This window comes from Convolutriloba macropyga, chromosome 12, assembly GCF_964194025.1.
Source record: "Convolutriloba macropyga chromosome 12, txConMacr16.3, whole genome shotgun sequence".
Classification (NCBI taxonomy): domain Eukaryota; kingdom Metazoa; phylum Xenacoelomorpha; order Acoela; family Convolutidae; genus Convolutriloba; species Convolutriloba macropyga.
In genome coordinates this window covers 2215828-2242170 of record NC_134479.1, presented here as the reverse complement: position 1 = coordinate 2242170, position 26343 = coordinate 2215828, and the positions used below count along the sequence as shown (strand labels likewise).

At 37.5% G+C, this 26343-nt stretch overlaps 2 protein-coding genes across 5 annotated transcripts in view; both read right to left on the bottom strand.

The window, feature by feature from the left end:
- Positions 1-6957, bottom strand: part of LOC142351028 (uncharacterized) — a 155230-nt gene extending 148273 nt beyond the window's left edge. For all 4 annotated transcript variants that reach the window (XM_075403084.1, XM_075403086.1, XM_075403085.1 and 1 more), the window contains exons 1-2: positions 6731-6957; positions 3760-4039 (exon numbers count right to left, since the gene is read on the bottom strand). In XM_075403084.1, the coding sequence (XP_075259199.1) occupies positions 3760-3949 (190 nt within the window). In that variant the 5' untranslated portion in view covers positions 3950-4039; positions 6731-6957. The remainder of the gene's footprint in view (positions 1-3759; positions 4040-6730) is intronic.
- Positions 6958-11964: 5007 nt separating this feature from the next.
- The window catches only part of LOC142350941 (uncharacterized), a 136075-nt gene continuing 121696 nt past the window's right edge, over positions 11965-26343 (bottom strand). Inside the window, exon 22 of the mRNA XM_075402966.1 lies at positions 11965-23798. Coding sequence (XP_075259081.1) covers positions 11965-23798 — 11834 coding nt within the window. The remainder of the gene's footprint in view (positions 23799-26343) is intronic.

Genomic DNA, 26343 nt, shown 5'->3' with positions numbered 1-26343 from the left:
TAATGAAGAAAAAGCAAAAGAGGAAAATGTCGAATTTATCAATGAATTAATCAGAGTTTCGGTTCGTTAAACTGGAAAACAGTAAATAATTCCTGTCACCATGTTACGCACTGATTTTTAGAATTTGAATCTACGGTGTTATTGAGGTAAATTTGAGAGATAACTTGTAATAATGATTGTCATTTTCAAGGACTTAATTAGATGTTTCACAGTGCGATTTTTAGCGGATATATTTTTAATAAAATTAGCTAGTAACAGCCTTTTACTGAGCGGTTCGGATGCTTGATATATCCACTAGTTTGCCTTGTATTTTAGAGTTTTGTTAGTCTCAATTTCTACTCTAACAAAGTCTGTCAAACTTGGAAGTTTTAAGAGAATTTCCAGTTCAATCCTTTTAATTAATATATCAGAAAATAAAGACAAAGTTTCAATGAAAGAATAAGAAGTTTAAGTTTTTGCTGAGTTTTATTAGCAACTGATAGTCAGGCTGTTTCTCCAGTGTTCTGGTGATCGTGGGTTCCGTAGGACTGTACCTTGAGTTGTATTGGTCCTTCGCAAATATTTACTGATCTACAAGTTGGACAATTTCCGGCTTTTGTGCGTCTCTTGATGTTTGTTAAGTACGTATACAAGTTCCGTATTAGCACCTAATTTATCACCTAATTTATCAACATAATTACTTCACCATGTACATAATCTCTCATGAAGTTATTTACTAATTATGCGAATTTATCTTCAAGAAACTCAAAAAAGTAAATATTGAGGCTTTTAGGCACTTGATATGTTTGCTAGTAAAACTGTCAATCTGCGGTTGTTTCTCATAAACATAAACAAATTAGGGGTTACAGGCCTAGATGGAAATACTGGCTATATATGGCCTTGAAACTAAATGAATATTAATTAATATAAAGCACTTAATTATGGATATTTTAAGGAATATCATCACGTAACTATGAGGGACGAAATAGGGGCGTGACAATTATCTTTATGGGTTTATCTCACTGCTATTTTTGATTTTTCTAAATGACTCCGTTCATTTCAAATTGTTTTGCTGACCAACTGCTGTTTGAAAACAATGAGCAGAGAACAAAATTAGCCTAGAGAAGCAAAGCGCGAAACAAATTTCAAATCGACGAAGTAAACAACACAGCAGGACCAGTCCTGTGTTGCAATTCAAAACGAAAACAAACTAAGCACAACACTATAATGCTTCTTGAAAACAAAGCCTACGATAATGAACCAATCATATAACAAGACGTCGACGAAGTAAACAAAACACTACAAATATCTTGAAGCAAATTCATTTCATTACCCTCCTTTATAAAATTCAAAAAATATTACGTCCGACAACGTCGAACATCCTTTACACAATGTAAGTTTAGACAGCAAACAACAACTTTACATTTGGAAAAAACCTGACTATACGACGTTACTGAAAACAAGTGGCATCAAAATTAATGAAAAAGCTCAATTGATAACTGAATGAACTCTTCGCCATATATCGAACTATGCAGAGATAGAAAACACAAATCAACTTGAATGAAAACAATTGGGAGACCATGAAACAAAAGTAGAAACAAAGGAAGGGGACAATCAGAGATGATACTGAATTCATTAAAATTATTGACAATAAAACCAAAAATTTTCAGTGAAACCTCAATTATAACTAAGTAACAAATAAGAACTATCAATAATGACTAAGCGACAGAACAACAGAAAAACAGAACATAAAAACTGGCAAAATCCACTCCAAAAATTAGCCCGAAACCATTTGAAACAAATCGTGTCAAAGTCGTAAAAACTGTAAGCTATGTGTAAATGTAATCTAATAAACACATCCTTGGCTCAATAGAGAACCTAGAGACCTCCCATCACTGAGACTGTGACAGAACAACACAAACTGCAAGAACTAGCAAAAACAAAAATCACTAATGATTTTTGAAAACAAGTCGCGTCAAAGTCAAAATAACTTCAGTTTAGATTTTAATAATTACAATTACCTGACAAATTCCTAATGAAAGGGGCAAATGAGACCCATCATGAAGCAGACGAAGTGACAGAACAGCTAAAATAACGACAAAAAAGCGGCACAGGCCGAAGAACTAATTTTTGAAAATAGTGGTTTCAAAGTCGTGGTTAGTTATGAAAAAAAAATCTTTAAATTGATCAAAATGTGTCACTGCAGAGAGCCAATAGAAGACTCCCACAATGAGATTAGGCGACAGAGTTAAAATAAAGATGAAGAAACGAAAAATCCAAATAGAAATCTAAGTTTTTTAGACCACAAGAAAGAAGATAAATTTGAAAATATCTCCATAGAGAGCCACTGAGAAATATCATTAATGCGAATAAAAAGAACAACAAAATGAACAAAAAAATGCAAAATCCGAAAAAAAATCAACTAAAATTCATGCAGACAAACAACCTCCAAGCCTTGAAAAACAAAAGTTGCCTTTTGGGTTGTTTGATATACTGCAACTGTGCATTATTTGAACACACGCATAAATTTTTAACTATTCATCACAAAATGAGAAAAGTGGCGATAGCAGAAGTTAAATTTCCGCACGTAAAAATTTTGCTCTCAAAAACCAAAAATCTCAAAAACCAACACAAATTTCTGACTTAACTTTACAGTAGTTTAAAAAAGGTCACGCTCTAAAACCAGTCGTTTTCTCTTCTCCACTCCACCGTAATTAAAATCAATTGTCCAATTTGACTTCTCATTGACAAGAAAAGACCGAAAAAATTGAGAATAGATATTTTAAATAACCAGAACAATCCCTGAAACAACTCGAGGTAGAAAAGTGGCCATCCTCCCTGACCTACTGCTTCTCCTATAAATGTCCAATATACATTTGAAAACAATAGCGGGAAAAGTAACATGACAAAGGAGACTGACAAAAATTGATACAGCATCTTACTTAGGTTTCTACTCCAAAAAAACTAGGACTCGGCAAAAAAAAGCAACAGACCATTTAAAAGAAACTCTTTGCTACAAAATGATAAAAACTGACAGATGATCAAACAAATTTGGTTCATGGAGACAAAAACGAGGAAAACGAGAAGAGATGACTAAGGACAAAATTAAAACCATATATCCTCTATAAAATTCGTCACAAAAGCAAAAATGCAATGTTCCAACCACTAATTGTAGGAATTTAACTCATCTTCTCCTGGATCAGTCAAAGAACCAATACTTGAAAAAAAAATTCTGAACAACAACCAAAAATTGCAACGAACAAACAACCTGATAAAAATTTAGAAATTTGTAAAAATTTATTTCAGTGAAAAGTGCCTTGACTGATTTTCAAGTATCAGCAGCAATAAACTTTACTTGTGAACGCCTGTATGAGAAGACGATATTCTACATGAAAATTCGACGCAATTTTTTTTACTTGACGCCGACTTTGGCTCCATCTAAAATATCTTCTTCGACTTATTACGTCTTTTAATGAAGTGCAGGCCTCGACTAACTCTCTGCTCTGCGTTTTTTAGTTGTGACATAAAGTTCATATGTGAGTTGATACAAAGCATGACATCTACATAGTATGGTCCGCACATGACATGAGAAATTATTATTGATAACTGTGAAAACTCTTCGGAGAATTAGAAATCATGCAAATTTTTATATGACCCGTATCATAACCATGAACCATTTGAACTCGGCAGTTGATCAAATATAAGTACTGAGAATTTGATAATCAAAACCGGCCAGGGGAAATATGAGTGAGAGATAATGTCTTCAATAGTGTGACTAACCGAAGTTGAAAGTGATCACGTGAGTGTGTTCCCTTCTACATGACCCCTCTTCCACCTTGTCGTCTTCCGTTTCACTCGTAGTTGTGGTGGTGGCGGGGGTGGAAGGTGGAACAGTTGCGCTAGACTGGGGTTGAGGAGAAGTGGTGACAGTGATGGTGTACTTCTCTACATCTGGAATGACACTATCCATTTGTGTCCACAGAAGAGTCCTTCCACTCTCATAATCCACATCCAAACTCCACTCATCCACTTCCACTTCCACCTGATCTTCCTCGTTGTTCTAAAAGACAAAAACTTGAAGTTGAATTTAATACTCATTGCATCGCTTTTGAAGCAACAAAATACCAAATAAGGTATAAGACCCCGAATAATAACTACGAATCATTTCAACTCGCCAGTTGATCATAATTACTTTAGAAGGTCAACGAGTTATCAAAACGAAACTGAATCAACTTCTGTGTAGAAACAACCAAATTAACAGAAATGGTGTGAGCAAACAAAGGTCTTCTGGTTTGAAATCGGTCTTTTGAACAAGTTAATTTTTATGATCAGTTGGTTAAAGTAAAAAAAAATCATATTATATTTTAAACAAATTTTAAATTAAATATTCCGCGCTCTGGTAAACACAAAAAATAACAAACTACGCTCATATGAAGAAACTTTAACCTGTTTTATTAACTGTTAACCATAGTGTTCCTCAGGGTAGTTTTAGGACTCCTTGTCTTATTGCTATATATCAAAAAACAAATACAAGAAAAATTTTAACATTCTTGTTCCCACATTTTTGGAAAAAATAAGAGAACTTTATGCTAGATTAACTTTTTTGTTCAGCTCATTTTGACATTTTTAGGGCATCTCAGGCTAGCAAATGTGTTATAAATTTGAAGTTCTCTGCGTCTAGAATTTCACTAAAGAAAGAACACCTAGGAAATTCGCTTTTTTGGAAGAAAATTTTAACCATTTTCTTCTCAAAACTTCAGGCATTTTAGCCTAATTTTTTACATACAAATTTAACTAAAAGTGGTCACCAAAATTGAATCATTTCGACTAGTGTTTTTTCCAAGGGTAAAAACAAGTATCTTATCGTTTTGTCAATGTCTCCGTACAGAAATGCAAACACACTGCGCTTTTTGAGAAAAAAAATTGCGACAATTGTAAGCCAATTTCTGGATATTTTTCAATTTTCCTTAGCCAGTGTTACCCTAGTGTTTCATCCAGTATTCAGTTCAGTTTAAATCTTTGTTTCAGTCTAGATAAACAAGGAGAAAATCATTTGATGTCTGTCTATTAATGGTAATTTTTGGAAAACAAAAAAATATTTTAAAACAAACCTGATAAAACTAAGAGAATTACCAGATTTTTCTGATAGCATGCACTTTGCCCATATGCAAAATTGACTGAACACCAATCAACAATGACTGACTTTGTATTTGGACTTTTTTTGAAATACTACGAAATTTGAAAAATCATTTTTTTGACAGTTTTAAAATTTTGATCATCTTATATAACCCAAATTTAATTTTTTCTCATATTTGGGTCATTTGTTGAAAGAAAAAAAATTTTAAGGTCAATTGGAAATTTTGAATTTCAAATTGACCTCAATAAAGGTCAATTTGAGAATTGTTTGTAAAAAATAATTTTTGTGATAAAAAACAATGTTAAAACAAACGCTAAAACAAATTACGTTAAAACAAATGACCTTTTCTAATAAATGTTAAAATACCATCTAATAGAACAACCTATACTGATTCCAAAAAACATTGTGGAGGAACCTTTAAGTTTTCAGTTCAGATATTATCAAATAGTATTTGCGAATTCATATTTTCTTTTCGAATGGTAAAATTGAACCCAAGGTTGTTTTATAAATAGTAATTTAGTTTCTAAAAAAATAGCCAAGAGTATAATGTTAAGCTAGTGGCTTTCTAATGTTATAAGGTAATAATATTTTAGTGATATAAATTAGAATTTGTGAAGTAGAAGCTGTTTTCTCATCGGTCTATATTATGCCACCTGTGAATGCATTTTGATTTAGATAATGGTTGGCTGATGTAAACAGCAACTTGCAGTGTAACTGATAAATCTAATCTAAATTTTGAAGGCAAATAGAAATGACTTCCATGTATTAAATGTCCACTTTTTGTTTGCTTAGATTTCTAGAACATCTTTGAGGCATCCTTCAAATGAGTTGGATGAAAACTTTGCATATTAGTCACACCCGTATCAAAATCGAAACCGTCGTCTTCACACTTTCCGTATTATGAGATAAAGGTTGCAAGACAATATACCCAATACCATTATAGCCAACTTATTTCTTTTGATCTTTTGGTTCTATAATTTTTTTTGATTACAAATTCGCACTCGGTATATCAAGCATCTTTTCTCATAATTAAGTTCATATTTTAATCCATCCCATGTTCTGTTGTAATAATTTCATTTCAAACCCACGGGTCGCTGAGACATACATGGCCATGGCCCGCAAGTAATGGCGAAATGCACTAGCTAAATATTATGCTAAATAATCGTTCTGGTAGTTTCAACATTAGGGTAAAATATTGGGTACATTTTGGGTACAATTGTCCTGCCAGGGAGATGAAAAGAAGAAGCACGATTCTGAAAGGTGTATTGTCCAATGACCATTTATTACTTCTCATTCAGAGGTCATTTGTGAGTATAGAAATGCAAAATATGCTGACAATCAGATGCACAATTTTCTTAAATTGTTTCAGCATTATTTGTTCCATCATTAGGACACAAACAGGTGTTAATGAGTTTGCCAATTCAACTCATTCTTCTATCCATTGGGATGTACCTCTGTGATGCATTTGGCTAAAGCGGGCTTTCAATTGAGCAGAAACCTCTCTTATATAACTGATTTAAATTGGGGTGAAATTTTAAAAATGAAATTGACGTGGTTGTAATTACTTAGTAATCATGTTGTTCAATTGTATGACTGAGTGACTGACTGACTGACCTGTTTGTTGTGAGAGGTGGCAGTTGTCACAATTGAGTATGGCTCAGAGTCTGAGAGAATGAATGGAACTGAGAAGTGCACATCATATTTCACTTCTCGTTCCTCATTCTCACTCTCCTTATCTTCCTTGAGTAGTGGTAACAAGAGTGTGACATTGTCACTACTACTACTACTACTAGTGGTAACAGGAGTGGTAGTGGTGGGAGAAGTGGGAACAGTTGTGTCATCTTCCTGTAATAAATACAACACACTTCACTCCAATACAACATATTTCACTCCATTGATTTTTCAGCAGTTCCATTTAATTACTCACAATTTAATCAATGACCAACCATTAGTCCTTTTGAGGGAAACGTACGAGGGGAGAGGGGACTCGGACAATTGTTATCAACTTGATGGTGTCAGGACAATTTACTCAATTCAATTTTACCCAACCTGCCATTATACCCAATGCCAACTTACCCAATTTACACTATCGCTAAATTTTACCAGAACGACTGTTTCGCCGACTATATAATTAAATGGCCAGTCTGACTTGCTATGAAACTATCACAACCGAACATAGAATTGGGTAAAATGGCAGCTTGGGTCAAAAGGAATTGGGTAAATTGTAATGTCTACAAATCAGATAGATCAATTTGGTAGAATACACAAGTGACACTATATATACTCTCTCAGTTCACAACTATAGTTAAAAAATACCTGGCTCTATCTTCCTTTGATCAATAACAGTTTCAAAATTGCTCTGACTAACAACCTGGCCATATGCACTGACGAAACTACAAAGTAAGAAGAAGAAATTTATCCAATGCCATTAATAATACAAATCAGGTAACTCGGATAGGACAGAAAGACGGGCCACAGAACCATCTAGGCATCTGCCCCTTACGGTTCCCATTCCAAGTGTAAAGCCATTTTATATTTAAAAACAAAAGCACAAAAAGAAAACAATTAAGCTAAAATATCAATGTATTCTCTTTATATTCGGAATCGCTAACTCAGGGAAGAAGAACCTTTTTTTTACTGTTTTTCATAAAAATTATAAATATCAAAAATATTAATATTCCCAAAACTAGCAGTGCTAGAAAGTGCAAGAAAACGCAAGCAAGAGATTGAAGGGTTTCGCCATAACTTCAATTTGTTCAAACTCAATGATCGTTTGCAGATCAAAGAGTTAAATTGGATATCCTCTGATTTGAATAGAATCTTTTTGAGGTTAACGTTTGATCCATTTTCTCTTTTTGAAGCTTAATAGCCGACAATGGCAAGCCGAATCCTTGCAAGACTCTTGACAATTAGACTCAGGAATTGGTCTGAAAAGCACGGAGCGCTAGACGACAATCAGGACGGCTTCAGACAAGGCCGATCAACATCTGACACAACTCAAATAGCAGTGAGACTATATGAAGACAACAGAAGAGTAACAAACCAACCTAGAGCCAGCTTACAAAACTGACCAAAGCCTACCCTAGGGTAAATTGTCCCCTATTGTGGAAAATCCTGGAGACCTACGGGTTCAAAGGCAAGTTCATCGAGAGGCTCAAAGACTTGCATGAAGCAACAGAATATAAAGTACGAGACGGAAAGAAGCTAAGCACGGAATGGATATCACAGAGAGGACTGAGGGAAGCCAGAAGACACAAAGAAGAGACTCAGCATGGACAAAAGTGAAAATCCGACTCAAAAAGACATAAATCACAAAGAAAACACAAGCCCGCGTTGTCCAAGCAATAGTAGAGAGCACAATGTTGTACAACTGTCAAAAACGGACATGGCACATGAGTGAGATAAATAGGTTGCAAAGTTGCGCTGACAAATGCTACAGAAGCATTTGGAGCTCAAAACGAATGGCACCATTTAAAAAAGATGAAACAAAAGAAGAAAAACAGATGGCTCGTAAGAAGAGAACTCGGAACCAAATCAATAAAAATGAAGATAGAAAAGAGAAGCCTGGAACGTTACGGACATATGGTGCAAGTGGGACCAGAAAGAGCAGTCCGGAAGGTACAGTTTGGCTGGCTGAAAGAATCAGCGAAAGAAAACAAAGAAGAAAAAGTACAGGTGCACGTCCAGGTACTGGAACAAGCTAGCCAAGGAAGCAGGGTGAGACGTTCTCGAACTAGAGCAAAGAGCCCAGGACCGCAAGAAATGGAAAAGCATGGTGAAAAAGAGGAGAGAACGAATCAACCAATGCGAAGAGTCACAAGAGAACGGTTATGAAGGAGAGAAACTAGAGAGAAACAACAGACGGAAGAACGAGTTGGGATGTGAAACGTACGGCAAGGAATGCAAGTCCAGAGGAGGCTTAGTCATACACATCAAGAGGATATACAGTGGGTGAAACGAGAAACACGAATAAGAAAACTGTGGAAACCATTACAGCCAGAAAGCAAACCTTATAAACCACTAAAGAAAGTGCCAAGGAGAGACGAGGGAGCCCAAAAAGTACAAAGAAACGGTCAAGGAATGCCCAGAATGCGGACGAATTGTGTCAGCAACAAGCATGGCGAGACACATCAGGTTCTGTGAGAAGATAGGGGTATCCCAACAGGGATGAACACCCAAAGAGAGAGAGAGAGAGAGAGAGAGAGAGAGAGAGAGACAGAGAGATGTCCCCAATAATAGCCGCTATCGCTTCGCGGCTATTAAAAAAACAAAAACTAACTAAAAAATGAAGAATTATGTGCCTATTTTACATTTAAAACGCATCACTAGGCTCTGAAAAACTTTGTGATAGGAATTTCACAAAGTTACACCTTAATGTGGCATTGATCGAAAAATTATTTCTACAAAAAACCAAATTACAATAACAAAATTGAGCCAAAAGAACGAAAAACGGCTGAAAAGGGTTATCTATAAGCGCCATTATCTCAAAAACATTTTTCAAAGTCAAAAAGTCATTCACTAAAGGCAGCGCGTGATCAAAAAATTTCTCTTGCTCAGCAAAAATCTGTTCACCGTGACAGTTTTTCTTACTTTCTTTTATGGGGAGAAAAACTTTCTTTTGTGAAGCTAAGTGAGATGAAAAGCGCGATAATTACGAGCGCATATTTTAAAAACTGCGGGTAATTATAACCAGATTAAGTAAAGTGCGCGGGTAATTATAACCGCATTTATCGTAAATTAGATTTGATCTCTTGTCATCAAAAGAAAAGGCGGTAAAATTTCCTGACAATTGCAGAAACATGGATCGTATATTCGATTAAAATTTTATCATGCTTTTTTTGGACGGCCATGATAATTTTTGTCATGTTCATAGCCGGAATAAGCGTTGAATACCGAATTGAAAAACAATGTTTAATTTCTGTATTAAACTGAAATGTAAATCCGGGAGGTCAAAATGCCTCATGAGTCTACTTCCTGTATATAACAAAAACAGACCGATAGAAAACCAATACTCCTCTTCGAGTGGTAAAAACCAAGATAAAAACAAAAGTACCTCACGTTATAACGAGGCAATCAAGGCATAAATTATCAAAGTAAATAAAATGTGCAATTAAAATTTGTTTAGGTTTTAAAGGACTCGCCTTGGTCTTTGAAGATTTCACCTCTTGTTGTTGTTCTTTCTGTTCCAGCTGAGTATCTGCCTCACTCTCGTTCTCCTTATTGACACTCTCGTCCACTGCAACAGACAAGACACATTACAAATCACCACTCAAACATACACACCCGCCTCTCAATAGAGAAGAAAGTAGGAAATAAAAAGAGAGATGATATTTGTGATGTTGAGTAAGTACAGATATACATAATAGTAAACACACAGCACAGTACATATGCAGGCGTTCAATGTCTACATTTAAAAGTGTAATATGAAAGAGGATGAGATGACTCTAGAGTTATATAGGTTTGTTTTGTATACTCTAGTGAGTGCTATAAAGTATACTGTGCATATGTGTGTACACCTGTGATGATGTGAAAGAGTTACTTGATTGGATTAGAGGTGATTGATTGATTGGAGACATTTCTCAGTAGAGAAAGAGTAGCAGTGATGGAATGTTAAGAGCAATTAAGGAATAGATGAAGAAAAAGCGGTATGCTGATAATGAGTATTGTATGAATAGAGTATGTAAAATAGTGATATGGTAATGAACATGATATGAATGAGAATAATGACACCTTTTCCATCAGCTTAGTGGCAGTATCTCATTTTCAACACCAAGCGTGAGTGCCATAATTTTACTACATACTGATTTACGCACTTAATATTCCACTATGCAATGGCACGTGAGTTGTGACGGTGAGGGGGGGGGGGGGGCAGACGGAAAAGATTCAAATAATGGCTGTAAGAGCTTTAGAACTTTTCATAGAAGCCATAATATGAAGTTGTAATTTGACTTGTAACTTTTTGAATTATGGGGTCAACCCGGGCAGACCAACCCAACACAAATAATTGGAATAAACTAGCGATTAAACTAAACCGAAAAGAAAAGTAATAAGTAATTTCATAATTTTACATTTCACAATACTGCAAAATGTTAAATGAACTCTCTGCTTGTGAGAATGGTCAGCATCTACTTAGAGCAGTTACCTTGAGTTTTCCCGCCTCATTAGAGGGCCATCGTACTTGAGCTTAGGGGCGGGGGGAGCTGCGTTTATTTGTGGGATCGGATCAGTTTCCACACCGCTAAAGGGCTATGTTTGGAGCATAACTTAATTAATAAGCACAATAAAATAATTTGACATTTGAGGCGGCTAAGCAGAAATAAATTAAACAGAAAACCTTGTATTAAAAAGTCTTCATTTTTACAGTGTTTATAATAATGTTATGTGTTTATTTCTTTTCAACTTATTTTAAAGAGAGATTGAAACAAAAAAGGAAAACAGATGATAATTATGTGAGGTGAAGTTATGGCAAGCGATGATTAATTAATAATATTACTGTTTCCTTTTCCCACTCAAAAAATTATGAGAACGAACTGTTGCGCTACTTTTCACTAACAATATTGTGTAAATTTTTATAATAAGAGATATGTCAATTATCTATCATCTTATTTTGTGTAAAATATCAGCGAATGAGATTCAGAATAGAAACATGACCACGTTTATAAACAGAACAGAAAATTTTCCATGAACCATAGATCAACTTAGAGTGTACAAGGAAAAGCTGCAAAAACAGGTTTTATGCGGGTTTTAACTGTACATTTAAAATCAGCATCAACTTTTCACTTTTAGTATAAAAACTTCTCAATAAAAGTTGTTTCTATCAATTCATGATGTGGAAAAGGAAACAGGTCCTATGGGAATGAATGATGACGCTCAAATGCGTTACCAAAATAGAATTGACGTCCTTCTATCCCACAAGAGCGCAACACCTCCAACAGCGCTTCAACCTCGTTCTCTGGCAAAGGTTTCTTCCAAAGTGTTTCCCGGATTAGATCAAAAGATTCTTCTGGGTTTTCGGCGAGACATTCCGGTAAAACTATCTTCAGTTTATCACGTCCAACTGTCTGCTCAGAAGTACAATCTTCAAGTAAAGAGACAGAGTCCACATTGCTAACTCTTAATACTTCAATCAATGATTCTGCCAAGTCGTTGATTACCTCATCGCAACGATCATTTTTATCAACCAAATTCAAAACAGATTGCGTGCATTGTCGGACACGACCTAGCTCTCCAATCTCAATCACTTCAGACAGCTCCCGCGGGCTGCTTGAGGATTCCTCCAGGTGGAGTTTAGATTTATCACGACAATCAAAAGAGCTAACTGGATTAATCAGCAGCAATGAGGGAACAACTTCATCACTTGTCATCTTGCCCAAAAAATCAGCCATGGCTGACTCAAACGCGCCTTTCAACTGCCTCTCAGTTGTTTCAATTCGAGACTCTGGGACATCATCAACGACTTCGCTGGGTTCTCTCAGCAAATCAGACATTTTCTCCACAAAACAGACGTTGGCATTATTGAAATCTGCCTGAAGCTCAGACAAGATGTCCTCTGAACTATCACCGGCTCTCCACTTGATCAATTTCTCTCGAATCAAAACAGACGTATTTTCTGGTTCCTCACTAATGCAAATAGACAATACGGAGTTCAATTGCTCCTTCGTCGGCAATTCATCGAAGTCTTTGTTCTCAAACCAAACGAAGTCCTCAGTTTTCTCCGCACCAATTAGATCTTTAAGTGTTCTTACCAAATCACTAATTTCTTCATCGGAGAGTTCAAATTTGTCAATCAAACTCGAAATAGACTGAGCACATTTTTCAACGCGACACTTTTCTGCATCCTCAACGAGCTTGTTTTCAGATTGCTTCAAAGGTCTGCCTAAGGCTTCCTCTAAGAAAGGTTTGGATTTTGTAAGAGAATCAAGAGAGCTGACTGGTTTACTCAGAAGCAAAGACGGAACAATTGCGTCATCTTTCATCTCGTCCAAACATTCAGACTTGTTTGACTCGAACAATCGTTTTAACTGCTTCTCAGTAGTTTCAATTCGAGACACTGGGACATCATCCTCGACTTCGCTAGCTTTTCTCAGCAAATTAGACATTTTCTCCACAAAACAGACCTTGGCATTATTGAAATCTGCCTGAAGCTCAGACAGGATGTCCTCTGAACTATCACCGGCCCTCCACTTGATCAAATTCTCTCGAATCAAAACAGACGTATTTTCTGATTTCTCACTAATGCAAATTGACAATACGGAGTTCAATTGCTCCTTCGTCGGCAATTCATCGAAGTCTTTGTTCTCAAACAAAACGAAGTCCTCAGTTTTATCCGCATCAATTAGATCTTTAAGTGTTCTTACCAAATCACTAATTTCTTCATCGGAGAGTTCAATTTTGTCAATCAAACTTGAAACAGATTGAGCACATTCTTCAACGCGACACTTTCCTGCATCCTCAACCAACTTGTTTTCAGATTGCTTCAAAGGTCTGCCTAAGGCTTCCTCCAAGTAAGGTTTGCATTTTTTCAAAGAATCAAGAGAGCTCACTGGTTTACTTAGAAGCAACGATGGAATATTTGCATCATCTTTCATCTCGTTCAAACATTCAGTCTTGTTTGGATCAAAATATCGTTTTAACTGCTTCTGAGTTGTTTCGATTCGTGAATCTGGGTCACCATCAACAACTTTGCTAGCATCCCTCAGCACATCAGACAATTTTCCTACAAAACAGGCGTTGGCATTGCTGATATCTGAATCTAACTGAGACAGGACGTCTTTTGAAGTATCACCGCATTTCAAAAGGCCCATTTTCTCTCGAATCAAAACAGACGTATTTTCTGGTTCCTCACTAATGCAAATAGACAATACGGAGTTCAATTGCTCCTTCGTCGGCAATTCATCGAAGTCTTTGTTCTCAAACCAAACGAAGTCCTCAGTTTTCTCCGCATCAATTAGATCTTTAAGTGTTCTTACCAAATCACTTATTTCTTCATCGGAGAGTTCAAATTTGTCAATCAAACTCGAAATAGACTGAGCACATTTTTCAACGCGACACTTTTCTGCATCCTCAACGAGCTTGTTTTCAGATTGCTTCAAAGGTCTGCCTAAGGCTTCCTCTAAGAAAGGTTTGGATTTTGTAAGAGAATCAAGAGAGCTGACTGGTTTACTCAGAAGCAAAGACGGAACATTTGCGTCATCTTTCATCTCGTCCAAACATTCAGACTTGTTTGACTCGAACAATCGTTTTAACTGCTTCTCAGTAGTTTCAATTCGAGACACTGGGACATCATCCTCGACTTCGCTAGCTTCTCTCAGCAAATTAGACATTTTCTCCACAAAACAGACCTTGGCATTATTGAAATCTGCCTGAAGCTCAGACAGGATGTCCTCTGAACTATCACCGGCTCTCCACTTGATCAATTTCTCTCGAATCAAAACAGACGTATTTTCTGGTTTCTCACTAATGCAAATTGACAATACGGAGTTCAATTGCTCCTTCGTCGGCAATTCATCGAAGTCTTTGTTCTCAAACAAAACGAAGTCCTCAGTTTTATCCGCATCAATTAGATCTTCAAGTGTTCTTACCAAATCACTAATTTCTTCATCGGAGAGTTCAATTTTGTCAATCAAACTTGAAACAGATTGAGCACATTCTTCAACGCGACACTTTCCTGCATCCTCAACCAACTTGTTTTCAGATTGCTTCAAAGGTCTGCCTAAGGCTTCCTCCAAGTAAGGTTTGCATTTTTTCAAAGAATCAAGAGAGCTGACTGGTTTACTTAGAAGCAACGATGGAATATTTGCATCATCTTTCATCTCGTTCAAACATTCAGTCTTGTTTGGATCAAAATATCGTTTTAACTGCTTCTGAGTTGTTTCGATTCGTGAATCTGGGTCACCATCAACAACTTTGCTAGCATCCCTCAGCACATCAGACAATTTTCCTACAAAACAGGCGTTGGCATTGCTGATATCTGAATCTAACTGAGACAGGACGTCTTCTGAAATAACACCGGCTTTCCAATAGCTCAATTTCTCTCGAATCAAAACAGACGTGTTTTCCGGTTCCTCACTAATGCAAATGGACAATACGGAGTTCAATTGCTCCTTCGTCGGCAATTCATCGAAGTCCTCGTTCTCAAACAAAACGAAGTCCTCAGTTTTCTCCGCATCAATTAGATCTTTAAGTGTTCTAACCAAATCTCTAATTTCCTCATCGGAGAGTTCAATTTTGTCAATCAAACTCGAAATAGACTGAGCGCATTCTTCTACGCGACACTTTTCTGCATCCCCAACCAACTTGTTTTCAGATTGCTTCAAAGGTCTGCCTAAGGCTTCCTCTAAGTAAGGTTTGGATTTTTTAAGAGAATAAAGAGAGCTGACTGGTTTACTCAGAAGCAAAGACGGAAAAATTGCGTCATGTTTCATCTCGTCCAAACATTTAGACTTGTTTGACTCGAACAATCGTTTTAACTGCTTTTCAGTTGCTTCAATTCGAGACCCTGGGTCGTCATCACCAACTTCGTTCGATTCTCTCAGCAAATCAGACACTTTCTCTACAAAACAAGCATTGGCATTGCTGATATCTGAATCTAACTGAGACAGGACGTCTTTTGAAGTATCACCGCATTTCAAAAGGCCCATTTTCTCTCGAATCAAAACAGACGTATTTTCTGGTTCCTCACTAACGCAAATAGACAATACGGAGTTCAATTGCTCCTTCGTCGGCAATTCATCGAAGTCTTTGTTCTCAAACCAAACGAAGTCCTCAGTTTTCTCCGAATCAATTAGATTTTTAAGTGTTGTAACCAAATCACTAATTTCTTCATCAGAGAGTTCAATTTTGTCAATCAAACTTGAAACACACATAGCACATTCTTCAACGCGACACTTTTCTGCATCTTCAACCAACTTGTTTTCAGATTGCTTCAAAAGTCTGCCTAAGGCTTCCTCTAAGAAAGATTTGGATTTTTCAAGAGACTCAAGAGAGCTGACTGGTTTACTCAGAAGCAACGACGGAAAAATTGCGCCATCTTTCGTCTCGTCCAAACATTCAGACTTGTTTGACTCGAACAATTGTTTTAACTGCTTCTCAGTTGCTTCAATTCGAGATCCTGGGTCGTCATCACCAACTTCGTTCGCTTCTCTCAGCAAATCAGACACCTTCTCTACAAAACATGGGTTGGCATTGCTGATATCTGAATCTAACTGAGACAGTACGTCTTCTGAAATAACACCGGCTTTCCAATAGCTCAATTTCTCTCGAATCAAAACAGACGTGTTTTCCGGTTCCTCACTAATGCAAATAGACAATACGGCGTTCAATTGCTCCTTCGTCGACAATTCATCGAAGTCCTCGTTCTCAAACAAAACGAGGTCCTCAGTTTTCTCCGAATCAATTAGATCTTTAAGTGTTGTAACCAGATCACTAATTTCTTCATCGGAGAGTTCAAATTTGTCAATCAAACTCGAAATAGACTGAGCACATTTTTCAACGCGACACCTTTCTGCATCCTCAACGAGCTTGTTTCCAGATTGTTTCAAAGGTCTGCCTAAGGCTTCCTCAAAGAAAGGTTCGGATTTTGTAAGAGAATCAAGAGAGCTGACTGGTTTACTCAGAAGCAAAGACGGAAAAATTGCGTCATCTTTCATCTCGTCCAAACATTTAGACTTGTTTGACTCGAACAATCGTTTTAACTGCTTCTCAGTTGTTTCAATTCGAGACCCTGCGTCGTCGTCAACAACTTCGTTAGCTTCTCTCAGCAAATCAGTCACTTTCTCTACGAAACTGGCGTTGGCATTGCTGATATCTGAATCTAACTGAGACAGTACGTCTTCTGAAATATCACCGGTTTTCCAATAGCTCAATTTCTCTCGAATGAAAACAGACGTAATTTCCGGTTCCTCACTAATGCAAATAGACAATACGGAGTTCAATTGCTCCTTCGTCGACAAATCATCGAAGTCCTCGTTCTCAAACAAAACGAAGTCCCCAATTTTCTCCGAATCAATTAGATCTTTAAGTGTTGTAACCAAATCACTAATTTCTTCATCGGAGAGTTCAAATTTGTCAATCAAAATCGAAATAGACTGAGCACATTTTTCAACGCGACACCTTTCTGCATCCTCAACCGACTTGTTTTCCGATTGCTTCAAAGGTCTGTCTAAGGCTTCCTCTAAGAGAGGTTTGGATTTTTTAAGAGAATCAAAAGAGCTGACTGGTTTACTCAGAAGCAAAGACGGAACAATTACGTCATCTTTCATCTCGTCCAAACATTCAGACTTAATTGACTCGAACAATCGTTTCAACTGCTTCTCAGTTGTTTCAATTCGAGACCCTGCGTCGTCGTCAACAACTTCGTTAGCTTCTCTCAGCAAATCAGTCACATTCTCAACAAAATCGGCGTTGGCATTGCTGATATCTGGATTTAACGGAGACAGGATGTCTTCTGAAGTATCACCGCATTTCCAATAGCCCATTTTCTCTCGAATCAAAACAGACGTATTTTCTGGTTCCTCACTAATGCAAATAGACAATACGGAGTTCAATTGCTCCTTCGTCGGCAATTCATCGAAGTCTTTGTTCTCAAACAAAACGAAGTCCTCAGTTTTCTCCGCATCAATTAGATCTTTAAGTGTTCTTACCAAATCACTAATTTCTTCATCGGAGAGTTCAAATTTGTCAATCAAACTCGAAATAGACTGAGCACATTTTTCAACGCGACACTTTTCTGCATCCTCAACGAGCTTGATTTCAGATTGCTTCAAAGATCTGCCTAAGGCTTCCTCTAAGAAAGGTTTGGATTTTGTAAGAGAATCAAGAGAGCTGACTGGTTTACTCAGAAGCAAAGACGGAACAATTGCGTCATCTTTCCTCTCGTCCAAACATTCAGACTTGTTTGACTCGAACAATCGTTTTAACTGCTTTTCAGTTGCTTCAATTCGAGACCCTGGGTCGTCATCACCAACTTCGTTCGCTTCTCTCAGCAAATCAGACACTTTCTCTACAAAGCAGCCGTTGGTATTGCTGGTATCTGAATCTAATTGAGATAGGACGTCTTCTGAAATATCTCCGGCCTTCCAATGGCTCAATTTCTCTCGAATCAAAACAGACGTAATTTCCGGTTCCTCACTAATGCAAACAGACAATACGGAGTTCAATTGCTCCTTCGTCGACAATTCATCGAAGTCCTCGTTCTCAAACAAAACGAAGTCCCCAATTTTCTCCAAATCAATTAGATCTTTAAGTGTTGTAACCAAATCACTAATTTCTTCATCGGAGAGTTCAAAATTGTCAATCAAACTCGAAATAGACTGAGCACATTTTTCAACGCGACACCTTTCTGCATCCTCAACCAACTTGTTTTCCGATTGCTTCAAAGGTCTGTCTAAGGCTTCCTCTAAGAGAGGTTTAGATTTTTTAAGAGAATCAAAAGAGCTGACTGGTTTACTCAGAAGCAAAGACGGAACAATTACGTCATCTTTCATCTCGTCCAAACATTCAGACTTAATTGACTCGAACAATCGTTTTAATTGCTTCTCAGTTGTTTCAATTCGAGACCCTGCATCGTCATCAACAACTTCGTTAGCTTCTCTCAGCAAATCAGTCACTTTCTCTACAAAACCGGCGTTGGCATTGCTGATATCTGGATTTAACGGAGACAGGATGTCTTCTGAAGTATCACCGCATTTCCAATAGCCCATTTTCTCTCGAATCAAAACAGACGTATTTTCTGGTTCCTCACTAATGCAAATAGACAATACGGAGTTCAATTGCTCCTTCGTCGGCAATTCATCGAAGTCTTTGTTCTCAAACAAAACGAAGTCCTCAGTTTTCTCCGCATCAATTAGATCTTTAAGTGTTCTTACCAAATCACTAATTTCTTCATCGGAGAGTTCAAATTTGTCAATCAAACTCGAAATAGACTGAGCACATTTTTCAACGCGACACTTTTCTGCATCCTCAACGAGCTTGATTTCAGATTGCTTCAAAGGTCTGCCTAAGGCTTCCTCTAAGAAAGGTTTGGATTTTGTAAGAGAATCAAGAGAGCTGACTGGTTTAATCAGAAGCAAAGACGGAACAATTGCGTCATCTTTCCTCTCGTCCAAACATTCAGACTTGTTTGACTCGAACAATCGTTTTAACTGCTTTTCAGTTGCTTCAATTCGAGACCCTGGGTCGTCATCACCAACTTCGTTCGCTTCTCTCAGCAAATCAGACACTTTCTCTACAAAACAGGCATTGGCATTGCTGGTATCTGAATCTAATTGAGATAGGACGTCTTCTGAAATATCTCCAGCTTTCCAATGGCTCAATTTCTCTCGAATCAAAGCAGACGTATTTTCCGGTTCCTCACTAATGCATATAGACAATACGGAGTTCAATTGCTCCTTCGTCGACAATTCATCGAAGTCCTCGTTCTCAAACAAAACGAAGTCCTCAGTTTTCTCCGAATCAATTAGATCTTTAAGTGTTGTAACCAGATCACTAATTTCTTCATCGGAGAGTTCAAATTTGTCAATCAAACTCGAAATAGACTGAGCACATTTTTCAACGCGACACCTTTCTGCATCCTCAACGAGCTTGTTTTCAGATTGCTTCAAAGGTCTGCCTAAGGCTTCCTCTAAGAAAGGTTCGGATTTTGTAAGACAATCAAGAGAGCTGACTGGTTTACTCAGAAGCAAAGACGCAACAATTGCGTCATCTTTCATCTCGTCCAAACATTCAGACTTGTTTGACTCGAACAATCGTTTTAACTGCTTCTCAGTTGTTTCAATTCGAGACCCTGCGTCGTCGTCAACAACTTCGTTAGCTTCTCTCAGCAAATCAGTCACTTTCTCTACAAAGCAAACGTTGGCATTGCTGGTATCTGAATCTAATTGAGATAGGACGTCTTCTGAAATATCTCCAGCTTTCCAATGGCTCAATTTCTCTCGAATCAAAACAGACGTATTTTCCGGTTCCTCACTAATGCATATAGACAATACGGAGTTCAATTGCTCCTTCGTCGACAATTCATCGAAGTCCTCGTTCTCAAACAAAACGAAGTCCACAGTTTTCTCCGAATCAATTAGAACTTTAAGTGTTGTAATCAGATCACTAATTTCTTCATCGGAGAGTTTAATTTTGTCAATCAAACTTGAAACAGACTGAGCACATTCTTCAACGCGACACTTTTCTGCATCCTCAACCAACTTGCTTTCTGATTGATTCAAAGGTCTGTCTAAGGCTTCCTCTAAGAGAGGTTTGGATTTTTTAAGAGAATCAAGAGAGCTGACTGGTTTACTCAGAAGCAAAGACGGAACAATTACGTCATCTTTCATCTCGTCCAAACATTCAGACTTAATTGACTCGAACAATCGTTTTAACTGCTTCTCAGTTGTTTCAATTCGAGACCCTGCGTCGTCATCAACAACTTCGTTAGCTTCTCTCAGCAAATCAGTCACTTTCTCTACGAAACTGGCGTTGGCATTGCTGATATCTGAATCTAACTGAGACAGTACGTCTTCTGAAATATCACCGGTTTTCCAATAGCTCAATTTCTCTCGAATGAAAACAGACGTATTTTCTGGTTCCTCACTAATGCAAATAGACAATACGGAGTTCAATTGTTCCTTCGTCGGCAATTCATCGAAGTCCTCGTTCTCAAACAAAACGAAGTCCGCAGTTTTCTCCGCATCAATTAGATCTCTAAGTGTTCTAACCAAATCACTTATTTCTTCATCGGAGAGTTCAAATTTGTCAATCAAACTCGAAAGAGAATGAGCACATTTTTCAACGCGACACTTTTCTGCATCCTCAACGAGCTTGATTTCAGATTGCTTCAAAGATCTGCCTAAGGCTTCCTCTAAGAAACGTTTGGATTTTGTAAGAGAATCAAGAGAGCTGACTGGTTTACTCAGTAGCAAAGACGGAACAATTGCGTTATCTTTCATCTCGTCCAGACATTCAGACTTGTTTGACTCGAACAATCGTTTTAACTGCTTCTCAGTTGCTTCAATTCGACACTCTGGGTCGTCATCACCAACTTCGTTCGCTTCTCTCAGCAAATCAGACACTTTCTCTACAAAACAGGCATTGGCTTTGCTGATATCTGAATCTAACTGAGACAGTACGTCTTCTGAAATATCACCGGTTTTCCAATAGCTCAATTTCTCTCGAATGAAAACAGACGTGTTTTCCGGTTCCTCACTAATGCAAATAGACAATACAGAGTTCAATTGCTCCTTCGTCGACAATTCATCGACGTCCTCGTTCTCAAACAAGACGAAGTCCCCAGTTTTCTCCGAATCAATTAGATCTTTAAGTGTTGTAACCAAATCACTAATTTCCTCATCGGTGAGTTCAAATTTGTCAATCAAACTCGAAAGAGAGTGAGCACATTTTTCAACGCGACACTTTTCTGCATCCTCAACGAGCTTGTTTTCCGATTGCTTCAAAGGTCTGCCTAAGGCTTCCTCTGAGAAACGTTTGGATTTTTCAAGAGAATCAAGAGAGCTGACTGGTTTACTCAGAAGCAACGACGGAACAATTGCGTCATATCTCGTCTCGTCCAAACATTCAGACTTATTTGACTCGAACAATAGTTTTAAATGCTTTTCAGTTGCTTCAATTCGAGACCCTGGGTCGCCGTCAACAACTTCGCTATCTTCTCTCAGCAAATCAGTCACCTTCTCTACAAAACAGCCGTTGGCATTGCTGGTATCTGAATCTAATTGAGATAGGACGTCTTCTGAAATATCACCGGCTTTCCAATGGCTCAATTTCTCTCGAATCAAAACAGACGTATTTTCTGGTTCCTCACTAATGCAAATAGACAATACGGAGTTCAATTGCTCCTTCGTCGGCAATTCATCGAAGTCCTCGTTCTCAAACAAAACGAAGTCCCCAGTTTTCTCCGAATCAATTAGATCTTTAAGTGTTGTAACCAAATCACTAATTTCTTCATCGGAGAGTTCAATTTTGTCAATCAAACTTGAAACAGACTGAGCACATTCTTCAACGCGACACTTTTCTGCATCCTCAACCAACTTGTTTTCCGATTGCTTCAAAGGTCTGTCTAAGACTTCCTCTAAGAGAGGTTTGGATTTTTTAAGAGAATCAAAAGAGCTGACTGGTTTACTCAGAAGCAAAGACGGAACAATTACGTCATCTTTCATCTCGACCAAACATTCAGACTTAATTGACTCGAACAATCGTTTTAACTGCTTCTCAGTAGTTTCAATTCGAGACACTGGGACATCATCCTCGACTTCGCTAGCTTTTCTCAGCAAATTAGACATTTTCTCCACAAAACAGACCTTGGCATTATTGAAATCTGCCTGAAGCTCAGACAGGATGTCCTCTGAACTATCACCGGCCCTCCACTTGATCAAATTCTCTCGAATCAAAACAGACGTATTTTCTGATTTCTCACTAATGCAAATTGACAATACGGAGTTCAATTGCTCCTTCGTCGGCAATTCATCGAAGTCTTTGTTCTCAAACAAAACGAAGTCCTCAGTTTTCTCCGCATCAATTAGATCTTTAAGTGTTCTTACCAAATCACTAATTTCTTCATCGGAGAGTTCAAATTTTTCAACCAAACTCGAAAGAGACTGAGCACATTTTTCAACGCGACACTTTTCTGCATCCTCAACAAGCTTGTTTTCAGATTGCTTCAAAGGTCTGCCTAAGGCTTCCTCTAAGAAAGGTTTGGATTTTGTAAGAGAATCAACAGAGCTGACTGGTTTACTCAGAAGCAGAGACGGAACAATTGCGTCATCTTTCATCTCGTCCAAACATTCAGACGTTTTTGACTCAAACAATCGTTTTAACTGCTTCTCAGTTGCTTCAATTCGAGACACTGCGTCGTCGTCAACAACTTCGTTAGCTTCTCTCAGCAAATCACTCACTTTCTCTACAAAACCGGCGAAGATATTGCTGATATCTGGATCTAACTGAGACAGGATGTCTTCTGAAGTATCACCGCTTTTCCAATATCCCATTTTCTCTTGAATCAAAACAGACGTATTTTCTGGTTCCTCACTAATGCAAAAAGACAATACGAAGTTCAATTGCTCCTTCGTCGGCAATTCATCGAAGTCCTCGTTCTCAAACAAAACGAAGGCCTCAATTTTCTCCGCATCAATTAGATCCTTAAGTGTTCTAACTAAATCACTAATTTCTTCATCGGAGAGTTCAAATTTGTCAATCAAACTCGAAATAGACTGAGCACATTTTTCAACGCGACACTTTTCTGCATCCTCAACAAGCTTGTTTTCAGATTGCTTCAAAGGCCTGCCTAAGCATTTCTCTAGATAAGGTTTGGATTTTCCAGGAGAAACAAGGGAGCTGACACCAAACGGCAAGCTGGATTCACTTCCATCAGTAATCGATTTTTTCAATGCGATCAATTTTGGCATGAATGGCAGGGGTGTAACTTCTTTTGACGGCTGTTGCTGTTCTGTAGCTGCTACATGTTCCCCAATATTGCGACTGGGGGTTATGTTTTGGATGTTAGTGAGGTCAGATGCGGTGGAGTTAGTAGTTAAGTTGTGGCTGATTGGGGAGGTGGAAGAGGTGGATTGGTGCATTGGTGGAACCAGCAATGGATTTTGTTGCTGGTGTTGTTTACTCTCTGTTCTACTAGTGTTACTACCACTACTATCATCATCAGTGCAGAATACATCAGTGCTATCTGTTGCTGCAATAACAAACAGCACAACAATCATAACACTCTCTTTATAACGAAATTCAATCCACACCCTCTCCAAGTCTGTATTGGCATCTACTTATTCACAGGAAAAATCCCACCACCACTTCTGAAGCTCATCCCCATAAACTCATGTTAATTTATATACTGCAGCATATTTATATAAAGTGAGCGTTGATACGTGTTTTTATGTGATTTCACACAGCCTTAATACATGGGAGAGAGAGAGAGAGGAGAGCCACATAATGAATGCATTTTATAATAATCGTTTCGCATATTATCAAAGGAACCTGGAGCAATTAAGCTAAAATGAAAGCTTTTTTTTGTTATAATGCCAATTCAGACTTAGAGACAGTCTGTAATGTTCCAATAAAACTCAACAAAATTTACCCTCGCCTGGGGTCGAACATATTCACAAATAAAAACATAGCTGGCAGATTGCCAGAAAATAGCCGCAATAGATTCGTAGATCGGCAGTCTAAAAAAAACAGTAAAAAAGACAGACCAAAAAAATTTTCATTGAAGGCTGATCTGTTATATTTTGATTAAAAATCTGTATAAGTTATTGCTGCCTCTATTAGCTGATCTCAAATAACCTTCATTTAGAGTGATACACACCCATTTGACCTTATCTCTTTGAATTAAAGTAAATAAAAGTCAATTTCAAAGAGAGGAAGTCATTTTTGAGAGTGAGGTAAGTCAAGTGTGACCAAAAATTTAATCACACGCATGAACAAAAAAACTCGCTCCACTAAGAGCGAAAAATGACGTCACACATGCAATTCAGTTGAAATTGCATGAACGAATGAACAAAAAATGGCTGTGACGTCATATGGTCGTAACAAAAATCATGACGACGAAATAAAAAACATAGCAGGACAAGTCCTGACGTACAATTCAAAGAATTTTCATTGACTAAAGAGAAAAACCAGACCTAGAATGGACTAAGAGTGAATTGAGAAAACCATTTTTAAAAATTCTGATAAAAAAATAAGAAAAAAAAACAGAAAATCGATGTGAAAATGCCGCATGTGAACAAAAAAACCACTAACGAGAAATGAAAATTTAATTCACACAAAAAACTAGGCCTAGAATGAGCTTTGAATGGATTGGGAAAACCATTTAGAAAAAAATCCGATCCAAAAAATCGAAAAAACAGTAAAAATCAGAGTGAAATTGCCGCATGTGAACAAAAAACCACTACCGAGAAACCGAATTTTTGTTCAAACACCATTTTCTCACTCGACTTTAAAATTAGAGCGAAAAAAATTCACGCCGCAAAACCACTCGCGTTTTCGCTCCATTTCCTGTTTCGGCGTGACCAAAATCACTACTCCAATTTGACTTCAAAAATCATGAAAATGTGTGAACAGATCTTAAAAAAAAAAGACAGCGCCCCAATACAATTCAAATTCTTTGAATTGTAAAAAAAACCAAGAGAAGGCCAATAATAGCCTCAGCTATCGCTGTGCGGCTATTAATAATTTAAGAAACGCGTTGAATTCCGGTGAAAAAAGTCTGAACATTACTAGCGGTACTTGAGCCGAAACTCTGTAACTCACCTGAATTGATCAGATAATTTTTGAGGGAAATTCATGAAGAAGTTTTGAAAGTGTTAATTAAAATTTGAGGTAAATTTAGCTGAGCTTTTTGAAAGAGCACTAAATAATCACAAGTGGTCACAAACAAACGAAACTTGCATACCATAAAAGAGACCAGTTGAGATGACAAAAAGATTGTTAATTTATTTCGCATTTCATGAGATATCACGGTCAGATTTATGGTCTGCAAGTTCGATAATCCCACGCACTTGAAAAAAGTTTTTTTCTCTACCAAACTGTGTGCAGTACTAACTAATTAACTAACCAACTAACAACAGCACACAATACACGAAACAATTAATTACTACTCCTAACCACACGATTGTTCAAACTAATCCCATTATTGACACTTTTCAGGATTTTAACCCTCATCACCGAAAGAACCCGGTTGACCCTTCTCAGATACCATATTTGTGCCCAGACATGTATGAACAGAGCGATATTGTCGAGATAAAGTTCGGAATTGTGGTTTACCATGGTTCTTATTATCAATTACCATGGCTAAGACGAGATCATAAAACTGTGTTCCGCTGTTAAAGTAGATTATACAAGGCGGCTCAGCAATGTACAAGGCGGGTAGATTAAACTGTTAAAGTAGATTATACAAGGCGGCTCAGCAATGTGCGCACATAAGGTTCCGACCCCGCCCATCCACAATTTTGGCATAATTGTCTACCAAATGAGGAACAGATAGAAAACCCAAAAATTATTTTTTCGGAATCCCAAAAAACCCCAAGTATTTTTCAAAAAAATTGTGTATGAACGATAGGATAGCCTCCAATGCAAATAACTCAGTGGAGTAGTGGAGAAAAAATTGAAGCATTAAATTGCTGTGATATGCCAATATTAAGAAAGCGAGTCAAGACGAACAGCAAAATCAAACAACAACGACAACAAACATTAATTACATCAAAAACTTTTTGTCCGTTTTAAAA